This window comes from Dipodomys ordii, unplaced genomic scaffold (assembly GCF_000151885.1).
Source record: "Dipodomys ordii isolate 6190 unplaced genomic scaffold, Dord_2.0 Scaffold151, whole genome shotgun sequence".
Classification (NCBI taxonomy): domain Eukaryota; kingdom Metazoa; phylum Chordata; class Mammalia; order Rodentia; family Heteromyidae; genus Dipodomys; species Dipodomys ordii.
The window spans coordinates 163,547-176,491 of record NW_012267367.1 but is presented as its reverse complement, the minus strand read 5'-3'; the positions used below and the strand labels follow the sequence as shown (position 1 = coordinate 176,491).

Genomic DNA, 12,945 nt, shown 5'->3' with positions numbered 1-12,945 from the left:
GAGGTCAGGGGTTATTGAAAGGGAAAGCAATAGAGTAGTTTAACTTGACTAATGTATACTATATTCATGGATAAAATATCTCAGTGAAACCCCTTTGTACAGTTAGTATATACTAAAGACAATGAATGGCAAAAATATAGCAAAGGTTCTTTTGGGGAGTGGATATCAGTGAAAAGGGGTAAGACAAATGGAAAGACCAAGGAAAGTGAATATGATCAAAGTACTTTACAGACATATATAAAAAAATCAAACCATGAAACCTGTTGATATTCTGTTCAGAAGAGAAGAATGATGAAGAGTGAAAGAGGGAGTGGATTTGATCACTCAGTGATGGTTATTGTAGGCACGGGTCTATCACCACGAAACCCCCTTATACACTCAATATATGCTACAAGAAAGAGACTGCCTTTTGAACTTCGTTTTGGTACTGAGGTTTACAACCTGGCACACATCAGAATCAATCACCTGTTCCTCAGTCCCATTGCTGAGCATGACTCTCTGGGATGTGACCTGCCAGGGTGTGGTGAAACGTTGTAAGAGCCCCCTTTCCCCGCACAGAAGAAATATAGCATGCAGCGGAAGAGGAACATCTTGTCTTAAATAACTAGGACATTGAGCAAATACATTGTGATAGGAAGAGAGAGAGAGGGACAGACAGACAGACAGACAGAGAAAGAGACAGAGAAGACAGAGATTGAAAGAGCAGAGGTAGAGGCAAATGTTTCAGAGCCTTAACAGGGCAGGAGATCACATGGATTTGTATTTTAACAAGCTTCTATCAGCTCCATGTTACAGATGCATCTATAGTGGTTTGCCTTTAGTAAATATATTCCAGTCTTAGAAATAAGATGATATGTAAATAGGGTATTCCAGGAAGGTATTTCCCAGAAGGAATTGGGAATTTATCCAAGGCTCTTTGAATAAACTGAAAATGATAGAAATACTTTTAAAAATATTTTTTTGAGCTAAGGCACCACTATATAACTCAGCTTGGTGTTGAATTTTCCATCCTTCCACCTCAGCCTCCCAAGTACTGGGATTACAAATGTGTACCACCACACTCAGTACTTCTTTCTAAGATCCATCTGATGGCATAAAAATGGATCCTTTTGAAGAATGAATTTCATTAAATACATAACTAAATGTAATTTAAATTTTGAGGCTTATCCAAGATTTCCTACAAAATAAATTCAGTCCTCAGCTGGAGGCTTTTTGTTCTATTTTTGGTTTTGCTCTTATTTCCCATACTGGGTGGTGTGGGTATGGATTTGGAAGGCAAGGCACACAGGTGACCCACATCTATGTGTTCTGAGGTGGGAAGGGACAGCGTGGACCAGTGCTGGCCATGCCATTGACCCACACAGAAGATTGAAGAGGTGGTTCCAATTGAAGAGAGGACTCCAGTGGCATAGCTGGAACACTGCATTGTACCACTGGCTTTGGGAAACTTTCCAATTTAGGCTCCTTTGAGGCCTCACAAGGCTGTTCGTATAACAACTTAGTGAGGAAAGTAGAGTTAAGCTTAGAACTACTTCCCAAAAGACATGTGGGAAAGCCTGATGAGCCCAGAGCCCACCCATCAGATGGCTAGAAAGTGGCTAGATGAGAGACCCCACTAGGGGTCCAACTCTGCTGTCTATGGGCCAGGTTGGCTACCTCTTAGCAGTGCAGGTGCTGCCTTGAGTAGATGGGTGGAAGCAAGTTTAACACATGTTTCATTGGATGCTTTTCTTGTTTGGACACAGATATCGGAGTCACGGTAGTTTTCACCCTGAGGAGACCAGGTTGGTATAGGTGTGTCTGTGTGCCTTAACTTATCCTGGGGTAATCTGGGAGGAGAGTCATAGTTCCTAAGCCAGAAAGCTCAATCCATTTTCCATGACCATGCTGGAATTCTCAGCAAGAGGGCAAGTGTAATGGCAGCTACCACGGTAAGTCTTCCTAATTTGGTAGTTGACCCCTAGGTATTGCTGGAAACCTGTGACCCCCTCTTATTTGTAAGAAATGTGGGGAGAGCGGGGGGGGCATATTGTGTATAAAATGAGATTCCTAGTCATAGCTCAATACTGATACAAAAAACCCACATTTCCTCCTTATCAACCTTATTATATTTATAACATGATTTACCTTATGTTGCTCTGGGTTTGGGGCAAGTAAGGTCTTTGCTTCACATGGGAAAAAACAAACACTTGTAACTACTCAACACCAGATTCAACAGCTGGGAGCCTGCCCCCTGCCCCCGAGCTGGGCCTCACATCACCAATTCAATTTCTATTTGTGCTATTGGACGGGGCAGGTGGCATGATGGTGCAGACTGGTGAGCCTCCGTGTCGCTCCTCCCTGGATGGCGGGGAGGGGGGAGAACGCAAACACCCATGCTGGGAGTCACACTGGGTGTGCCCCTCACCACTGACTCATGGTTTCAGGCAAACGCCCCGTGTGTTTGTGAAACTAACATCAACTCGCTTGCTGGAGCTGGTGGCAATATATAAAGTGTTCCTGAAAGGTTTCCCTGGTTATTCCATAGGGGACTCAAGTTGTGCCTAGATGTAAGTTTGGTGAAGACAGGGCTGGAATCAGAGTCAGGTTGGGAGTCCCTGGCCTCCATCATGGCGCCCCACCCACCTTGGGATCTCCAATGGGGAAGCAAAACGTGGGAGAGTTGGATCATTCTGTGCATTCCATGCCTTGGCTAGGGCCAGTGTTCGGCCTCATGGCTGTCTCCACCTGTGTAGTGCCTGGCTTCTCTTCCTCAATCCTCTGAGCATCGCCCTATAGTGTCATCCAACCTCCCACCCACAGCCAGTGTTCTTCAGTCCCTCAGCTCCAGAAATGTTCTGTGGATGGGGATTTTTGTCTCTCAGAGACAGAAGACCTTCTTTTTGATGCCAGGAGAAATGGCTGTCTTTTTCTGGCTAATCATATCAATAATAATAGGAGCTGACATTTGGGTCATGTACCACATGTCCACTTTGTTGAACGACCTCAGTAAGTTCCAGAGCCTCTGGTCTTAGAAATGATCTGGGAACCTGCTTCTATTGAGGGCATGCTCTCTGCCTTGAAAATGGTCTGTGAGCCTGCTTCTGACAAGGGTGTTGTTCCTCAGCCAGGGGGAATGGGAGGCTAAGGATTCTCCGTGGTTAGAGGCTGGCTCTGAAATCAGGCAGACCTGGGATCAACCAGTGACAGCTCTGATGCCCAGAGCTGTGGATGTTAGGAACAATCCCCAGCCTCTCTGAGTCTTGACTCCTCATATGAAGATGAGCAGGAGAGAATTTCTGTAATAAGCAAATGATATCCTTCCTTTCCAGTGCCTACCACAGTGCTTACTTGGCACCAGTGAGCCAGGAAAATGGAGGAATGCCAGAGGTGCTACTAGAATTCCCAGCATGCCTCATCTCCATGAAATTGTTTCTGTGAAAGTGGGCCTAGTGGAGGGCTGTGTGTCCTGACGCTGGCCTTTGGATCCTATGCTGGGTGGATAAGGTGTCTGTGAGCTGGGAGGATGCATATCTATGTTTACATACCTATGTTCTCCTGATATGTGGGGATGACTCAAAGTTTCTACTAGGCTGTATTGTTTAGTTTTTCTTCTTCTTTTCAGAAAGGGGATGTTTGGGCTGAAGCTAAAGAAGAAGAAGAAAAATAAAGCAGAGAAAGGGTTAATCCTTACCAACAAGGCTGCACAAGGTGAGAGGTGAGAGGTGGGGCATGGACCACTGCCCAGGGGCCTGAGGGGCCTCACAGAGGGGCCCCTCCTGGGCTCAAGGTGCTTCTGTGTTCCAAGGAGTGAGGGGAAAACGTGCTATTCGCTGGTGATTTAGATTGCCTCCAATCCCAGTGTGGGCCCAAGGCAAACCACCCCAAGGCCCAGGTCATAGTCGGGCAGTGGTGGGGTCGGTGTCTGCTGAGCTCTGCTCAGGTCTCGATGAGGAGGCTGTGACAGAGCCCAAGCTCTATTTATGTTTTATGACCCAGGATAAGCCCCTCAGCACTTCTGACTCTCAGTGTCTATCATTATGAAATGGGTTGCCAGGATGACCTCATCCATCCCTGGAGGACCACAGGCCCATGAGGCTGGTCCTGAGCTACAAGGACTTCAAAACTAGGAAAATGTGGCTTTGAAATGGAGGTCTACGCTGCCTTATTTTATGTCCTAACTTTAAATGAGCTACTCCCTTCTTCCAAAGAGCAAAGCTTTGAGTTACCCCATAAACCATTCCAATAGAGGCCAAGCCCAGCATTGGAGACATTCAGTACTGATAGATTGGATTAATGGAGTTCAAGTGGACACATGGCTGGCCTGGCTGGTCCCCTGGAGACTTCTGCCAAGGTCACTTGATAGAGGACAGTTCAAGACTTGACCTTCCCTTGGCCAGCATGCTCCCATGGCAATGGTTGTGTGGTAAGGGGCATTATTCCAGAAGCCTCATTTTGGAAGATTGGAATATTGGAGTCTTTATTATACAGTTAACAGGCTGCAGGCCACCAGTTGTTACAAAGGCCTGAACATAATCACAGAGACACACATGGCATGGCTTAACAGTGGCTGGGCTGGGCTGGGCCTAAATAGGGTCTGAGCAGGGGACAGGCATACAGGAAATTCCCACTGCCAAGCACTGGACTGACAGATTCAGTAACCTATTAGCCAAGTGCCCACCCCTGCCTCCAGAGATCTGGCATGTCCTTCACCTGGGAGGCAGGTGATGGATAGGGCGTTTCCCTCTCCCAGCATGAAGACAAGATGCCAGACTCTACCATCCACCATGTGGCCAATATGGTGCCGGCCAAACCTTACTGCTTACTTCAGTTGGTCTTCACTAACCCTGTCTCTTTATGGGAAGGAGGGTAGTTTTGTTTTTAAATTTTATTATTATTATTATTAAATATTATCATCATTAAGCAGTTGTATACAAGGGTTACAATTCAATAAGTCAGGTTATGAGTACAATGCTTTTTGGTCAATGTTGCCCCTTTCTTCATCCTCCCACATTTTCTCCCTCTTGCCCCTACCCTCAAATTACATAGTTCATTTTTTACATAATGTGCATTGAATATGATGACTATATTTGCTCACCCTTCTTCTCTCCACTCCTGGGTGCCCTTTGAACCTCCCCCCAAATATGTTTCTACTTCCTGGTATGGCATTTTGATAAACAGTAAATTAATTGTTCAGAGGTGTTATGCCCTCGGATTTCCCCTGCCCCACCCTCCCACCTATACCAGAAGTGTAGCCATTTACAGCTATCCTGTGGCCTTATGGCTAGAACTTTGATTGATTGATTTGTTGGCGTGGGACTTGAATTCTGGGCCCAGCCCTGATCTCTTTACTCAAGGCTAGAGCTCCACTGCAACAACTTCACTTCTGGTTTTCTGGTGGTTAATAGGAGATAAGAATCTCACAGACTTTCTTGCCCTGGCTGGCTTCAAACCATGATCCTCAAGTCTCAGCCTCCTGAGTAGCTAGGATTACAAATGTGAGCCACTGACACCAGGCCTGGTAGACCTTTTCTTACAGAGAAAAGTCTGCAAGCACTGAGATGTTGATAATAATTATTAAAAATTCCTCTTGGGTAGAAAGGGGATATGTTACATTTTTAGTAGGAGTGAGACTTACGGCTTAATAGGAATACTTGCCCTTTATTTCAACATGATGGCCTCAGGGAGTAGATGGAAAAGACTTTGGGTCTTTCTTGTTGTCCTTGAACTTAGATCTTGATGACACAAGGCTGACTATGCTGTTCTTTCCTTAGAGTACCCTATGAAAAATGATACTTGTGACATATTTAATAAGTCTCGGATGCTTGTTATTTGACCTGATCCATATATATATATATAGATATCTATATATATATCTATATATCTATCTCTCTCTATATATATATCCTTATTTTACAACAGAGGTTCAGAGAGGGTGAGTGGCTTGCTCCAAGTTATGTAGCTGATAAGTAGAGAAGTTTTACTGAGGAGTCTAGGCTTTCTGGTCCTTGGGAGCATCCTCTAGTGGGCAGCCTCATTGGGAGCTGGTGGAGATTAGAGCTGTGGACTACAGGCGTTTCTGAGGATCTGGAGGCTGTGGTTCCTGATTACATTCCTCAGCCCACAAAGCAAACAGGGCAGAGGGGAATCTGCCTCTCCTGGAAGTTAAATACCTGCCATCCTGCTGGGAGGGACTGGCCCTGTGGGAGCCTCCCAAACACAAGTGCCACACACAAAAGTACCTCTGTGGATAACCCAGTCTTCTTTCTGTAAGACAAGCCACATAGGCCTGCTCTTTTTCTCTTTTTGAAGCAGGTAGGTTAGAAAAATCAAGGCATGTTTCTGGCTTTCTGCCAATAATACGTTCAATTTAACCATAGCAGAGAAAAGTCTTGCGGTCACCCTGACCTTCCAGGTACCTGCACAGAGCATGGAGGCTTGAGCTCCCACCCTCCCATCATCTGACGGGGTTGTCTGTTTTGGTTTGCTCTCCTAGATGGTCAGAGTGAAGCAGAAGAGCCCCAGGAGGGACCCTCTCATCGGGAAGGACCAGGAGGAGACTTGATTCATGATGATGCTGTTCTTACTCCTGCATCCTCGGCTCCTCCAAAGAGAAGGTATAGGAGCCATGAGGGCGGTCAGTGCATTCTCTGAGCATTGCCTCCAAGCTCAGCTCTGGGAGACCCGGAAGGACAACCTGCCCAGTCCACAGAGAGCCAGAGTTTGAGGCAGGAGGACAAGAATTCTGTATCTACTCAGTTTTCTTTCTGATTGCTGGCCTCTTGATACCAGCCAGTCTTTAGCAAGCCACAGTTCCAGCTCTAGCAAGTTCAGATTTTTAAATGTCCCTCAGAGTTCAGGAATTGCAGCCAGATCAGAAGACAGATTCAGGAGCTACCCCTTTCCCTCTCTTTAATTTCTCATAGCTTCATGTTTGCCCCAGCTGAGAATGTAGTTCTCACACGACCCACAAATACAACCGAAATGAATTGGCCTCCTGCATGCTGTATCAGTTAACTATTGATGAGTACAAAAGAATTCCCCAATTAGTGGCTTAATATAGGAAGCCTTAATTTTGTTCTTGAGTCTGCAGGCCAGATGGATAGTTTCAACTGTCCCCAGAGCATTATGAGCTGTGTCATTCACAGGTCTGCGGTCAGTTGTCAACCCTGGTCATTGTAGTTTGGGGTTAGTCTAATATTACGTTGGCTAGGACACTGTGCCCTGGTACCACACTTTATAGTAATGATGACAATGGCAGGGTTCTAAGAAGTTATAGGCCTATACTTGGACTCATGCTTAGTACTGGCCAATGAACGGTAGAAGGTCAGTCCATGTCAGAGTGGGAGAAGACTACAAGATGCAGGGCAGCAAGCTTATGCACAGAGAAGTCAACTATTGGTGCTACTGGTGCTTTCAGTCTGCCATGCTTGTTTATGCCCATTTCTTATGATCACTCATCAAGACCTTCATTTCACACTTAGAATTATATTGATCAGTGAAGCAGATGGGTACTTCCTGAACTGTTGTTTGTTAGCTGTGATAACATAGTTGTTTATCAGAGGGGAAAGAGAGGAGTGGGAGTCAGGTGGAAATCAGAGAAGGTGATAGCTCAGAGGTGACACTTAGGTCATGAAACTTCTGTACACAACTCACTGCCACGGCTACGTCCCTCAACGTCTACGTCCCTCAACGTCTACGTCCCTCAACATGATACCCCGACAGGCATCAGCCCTCCCGATAGCCTCTGCCTGGAGACCATGATCATTCTTTGATGTCTTTAAAGATGTCCCTTGGCATTTACCTTATCAAGAGACAACACTGAATGGAGAAAGACAAGTAAGGATTCGTAGCCTTCATCTTCTTTGGTCAGGATATTCTTTAGTAGTTGGAATTCTATTTACCCATCCATGTGCGGCTCATCCTGACACCTGTTGCTGAGTCATTGTAGCTTACTGAATCCTTAGGAATGTCTTCTTTACAGTTCTTCTGTCACATTTCATGCATGAGTACTTACATACTTGTTCTCCTTGTATGCCTTGGTCCTCTCTTTCTGGCTAGATTATTAGCTCTACAAAGGCAAATGGATGGCTTATTCATCTTTGGTTTTTTTTTTTTTTTCCAGTCCTGGGGCTTGAACTCAAGGTCTAGGCTCTATCCCAGAGCCTCTCTGGGCTCAAGGTTAGTGCTCTACCACTTGAGCCACACAGCACCACTTCTGGCTTTTTCTGTTTACGTGGTACTGAGGAATTGAACCCAGGGCTTCACGCATGCCAGGCAGGCACTCTACCACTAAGCCACATTACCAGCCCTTTGTTTTCCTTTTAATTAAGCCTAGTACTAGGCTTCATGTGGTGGTCAGCATGAGTCTACCATTTTATTGATAAAAATAATTCTTAATACATGATCTCCTGTAGCCATCAGACTAACCATATGCAATGGGAATTATGATTTCTGCATTCGGATAAGGAAATTAACCCTTAAGTACAAAACAGGAGAACAGTTGCACTCCAGATCAGTCTCACCCCAAAGTCTTGAGATTTACTATGTTTTCTTTACTGGACTCAATTATATGCAGCAGAAATGAAATTAAATCAAATGCAAGATGGTATCACTGACCAAGAGAATATAGTTCAATAGCAACTCAGGCTCAGTTCAGTTCCTACCCATCGGTGCTTCTGTAACGAGGATTCTTCAAATCTTTCCACTGTGATACAATCTGTCAGTGTCAGGTGTTACACATCTGTTTTCAATTACCTATGACAGTCTAGATAAATGAAATCTCCTAAAATGTGAACTTTCTATGAGATAGACATTTTGGTCACTTCTTCCAATTTTCTCCTTTACCAGTCCTTTCAAAGGCAATCATAAAACTCAGAATTATTTCATCTACTAGAAATGGTGAAGTGGTCCAGAGTTACAATCAGGCTGGAAATTGGGAGACTCTGTTCTGACCCAGCTCTGCCTCTGACTTTCTAAAGCATATCAGTTTCTGCTTCAGTAAATAATTGTAAATACTATGGGTAATGTTAGTTACAGAAAGTTCCAACATTTATTTGTACCAGATACTGGGTTAATAATGCTAACATATCATTTAATTCTAGCAATCACTTCATATGCTAAATGCAGTAATGAGCTCCATTTAGCATGGGGAAACTGAGTCATAGAGAGGCTAAGTCACTGCAACTTATGTTTATCTCCCCAGAGATGTAGAGACAACATACAATACAATGTGAATGAATATACTTAAAATATTTGGGGAAATATTACCATGGCTTATAGACCTAAAGTATGTTCTATTGGATGAAACAAATGCATTATACTTTTTGTTAATAGATCAAAACTTTTGACTAAGATCCATGATGGGGAGGTCAAATCCCAAAACTATCAAGTAAGTGATTGGTTCTTCCCACTCAGTCCCCCTTATTGATTGGTTTTTCCCATCCAGCCTCCCCCATTGATTAGCTCTTTTCACCCAGGCTCCTCCATTGATTAGCTCTCCCTGCCCAGCCTCCCCATTAATTGGCTCTTCCCGCCCAGCCTCCCCATTAATTGCTCCCCATTGATTGGCTCTTCCTGCCCAGTCTCCCCATTGATTGGCAATTTTCACTCATCCTCCTTCATTGATTGGGTCTTCCCGCCCCCACTTCTCCCTAGGTGAGCAAAGAGCCTGCTGTGCAGAACAGCACCAATGCTCCTTTTGTCTTGTAGATCTCCATAACCATCATTGAGGCACGGCAGCTGGTGGGTGAAAACATTGACCCAGTTGTAATCATTGAGATCGGGGATGAGAAGAAGCAAAGCACCGTGAAAGAAGGAACAAACAGCCCATTTTACAATGAAGTAAGTCACCAACATCCTCCCCCACAACATTTTCTTCACTGTCATCCTTTCTTCAGTCAAATAGAAAACTATGCCCCTACATTCCTTTACAGTCCCTCCTCTAAGTTCACGACAAACTTTTGAGCTTGCTTACAAACAGAGTACATAATTTTTTTAAACAAAAAGATCATGAAAAGGTAAGGAATTCTTTGTGATTTAAAAATGATAACCTCCAGTAGATCCATTGTGTTTTTGTAAGTTCCTTATCATCTATGGTCAAAATAGTTGTTGGGATTATTAGTGTTCCAAAACATTATTAGTGAAGAGACACACATTCTATTTTATGACAGAGACATGAGAAATTTAATGATTGATTTCAAAATAGGTTTGCTTTGTTAGAAAGCAAAATGTTGTATTTTTCTAAGCTGCATGGAAATTGTAAAGAAAAACTTCATAGGGGAAAACTTTAAAATATTTAACACACTAAATCTTGGGGCTTGAACTCTGGGCCTGGCTGCTGTCTCTGAGCTTTTGTGCTCAAAGCTAGCACTCTATCACTTGAGCCACAGCTTCATTTCCAGCTTTGTTGGTAGATTATTGGAGATAAGAATCTCACAAACTTTCTTTCCAACTTTCTTGGCTTTGAACCAAGATCCTCAAATCTCAGCCTCCTGAGTAACTAGTATTACAAACATAATCCTCTTTTTTAATAAAAATATTATGTAGTTAAAAATGACAGAACACAAAATGATATGTAGTAAAAGCATTTGTTTCCTCTGATTTTTGGCCCTTAATCCCCCAGACTCTATGAACTGGAGTCTTTTTCACAGGCATTTGTGAGGGTCTTCCAGAGATGTTCTGGTATGTATAGGAATGCAAGTAAATCTTGTATCTAAACAGTAGCATTCCATAAATGCTGTTTCAGACCTTATTATTTTCATAAAATAGTGCTCTTATAGATGAGGACACAGCTGATCATTCAGTTGGAATCACTTTTCCTACATGGCTGCAGAATTTTCCTTTGCTTCGATGGACTATACTTTTCTAAGCCAATCAGTTTCTCCTTGATGAATAATATTATATTTGTTCAGCCTTTGGCAGCTACTACTACTACTATTTCTATAGCATACTTGGGGCACCAGGTATGTGCATTTAAAATTTTGATATTACCTAATTGCTCTTCAAAGAGATCATCATTTATACTCTGAGTGCTTTTTCCTGTAGGTGCTTTGACATTATGAGTTCTCAGGAAATGTTGCAGACTCTTAATTCTTGTCCTAATGGGAATGGTAATTAAAAAGGAAGGCAGAGAGAGCATGGGTAATGGCATCAGTGGGAAATACTCAAATCCCATTTGAGCTATTAATTCCTTTCCTCTTTATCATTTCTGCCTCTGACCTGTGAAAATGTGATAGTTTTCCCTTTCCTGATCCACTCTCACTCCAAAACATCTTTTGACTTGAGTGTGATATGAGATTATGTGTGAAAACACTCTAAGACAGCAAAGCCATATGGATTCATTAATTATAATTATGCATACAAGTACTGGGTCTAAATGTTATTAAACTAAACACAAATGCATAGTCAATAAGAAATCAAGTAAAGTCATAGATGAAATTGGGACATTTGTCACAGCTTTGACCATAACATTTTTTGGGGGGGGGTTCGGTCGTGAGGCCTGAACTCTGGGCCTGGGCGCTGTCCCTCAGCTCTTCAGCTCAAGGCTAGCGCTCTACCACTTGAGCCATAGCACCACTTCTGGCTTTTTTTCTTTTTGCTTATGTGGTGCTGAGGAATCAAACCCAGGGCTTCATGCATGCAAGGCAAGCGCTATACCACTGAGCCACCTTCCCAGCCCCATCAACCACTTTTCTAATATTAAAAAATCATCAATATCCATAATTTATTTTTGTCCTCTCTCTCCCTATCCAATCATGGTAATTTCACAGGGTGCCTGAAATTTTTTGAGAAATTCGGATTCCAGTCAACTGCACCGTAAATTAAAATCACACCAAAATACTATTTTTAGCCATCATTGTAAGCATACAAATGAAAAGAATTAACAATATCAAGAGTTGGTAAGGAAGTAAAGAAATTAGACTGTGGTGGGGTTCTAAAACAGCCTAGCTCTTTTTGAAAGAAACGTTAATACTGTATTAAAATTTTACATATCCATAATTCAGAAATCTCACTTTGCATGTCTCATTTAGTGGCACAGGAATACATATAGCCCATGGAAAGGTATTGATAGCATTCCTCCTTTTCAGACTTAACAAATTAGCACTGAAAACAATGTAAATGAACTTTAATAGGAGGTAGCTACTCAATTGCTGATATACTCAGGCTATAGGGCACTATGCTGTTAGTTGGCTAGAACAAAGCAAACCTAACTAAGCTCTTAGATGCAAGCCAAGGTGAACTTGATGTTTTACAGTACTTTGTCTTCGACTTCATTGGGCCTCAAGTGCATCTTTTTGACAAGATCATCAAAATCTCCGTAAGTATACCATGGGTGGTGATGGCCATGGGAAGGAGTTGGCACTGCGGACTTTGTAGGACTGCTCAGCATGCATAGGAGTGAGTAGATCTGAGAGGGTGGTATGGTTGGGAGTTGGTGTATTTGAAGCAAAACTTGAGATATCCCAGTGCAGAGGAGTTTGGGACATGAAACCATCTCGCTAAAATCTGTGCTTCTTGGAAGCAAGCTGGAAGGAATCAACAATACAATCACTACTAATTGTATGTTGGAATGTAAAATACATGCTTCACATGACGTCTCAATGGATTGTCATTTGGGGTTGATTTTTTTTTTAACCAAGTAAGTGTGAAATGTTTTCCTGTTAGGATGATATTCACTGTAATGATCATTAATCACAGCCCTTTCACTCCTAGTTGATGATAGAGAATTGGGAATAAAAATCAGGAAGGAACCAACTGTGTTAGTCTCATCAGTGAGGATGCTGGATCAGAGATTTGGAGCAAGGGGTAGCCATTGAGATTCTTAAATATTGCCTCTAAGTATGGACCTCAAGACTTACCCAGAGACCATTAGGTCTGCTACATACACCCTTTCTGAGGCCCACCAGGGAGGGGACTTGCTTACCCCACAGACTAAGACTGAAAAGGATAGAGTTACCACGGTCA

The 12,945-nt window shown here is 43.1% G+C and overlaps 1 protein-coding gene across 1 annotated transcript in view; it reads left to right on the top strand.

The window, feature by feature from the left end:
- The first annotated feature begins 3,611 nt into the window (after positions 1–3,611).
- Positions 3,612–12,945, top strand: part of Fer1l6 (fer-1-like family member 6) — a 119,638-nt gene continuing 110,304 nt past the window's right edge. Inside the window, exons 1-5 of the mRNA XM_013032223.1 lie at positions 3,612–3,690; positions 6,476–6,596; positions 9,316–9,370; positions 9,691–9,822; positions 12,236–12,298. Coding sequence (XP_012887677.1) covers positions 3,612–3,690; positions 6,476–6,596; positions 9,316–9,370; positions 9,691–9,822; positions 12,236–12,298 — 450 coding nt within the window. The remainder of the gene's footprint in view (positions 3,691–6,475; positions 6,597–9,315; positions 9,371–9,690; positions 9,823–12,235; positions 12,299–12,945) is intronic.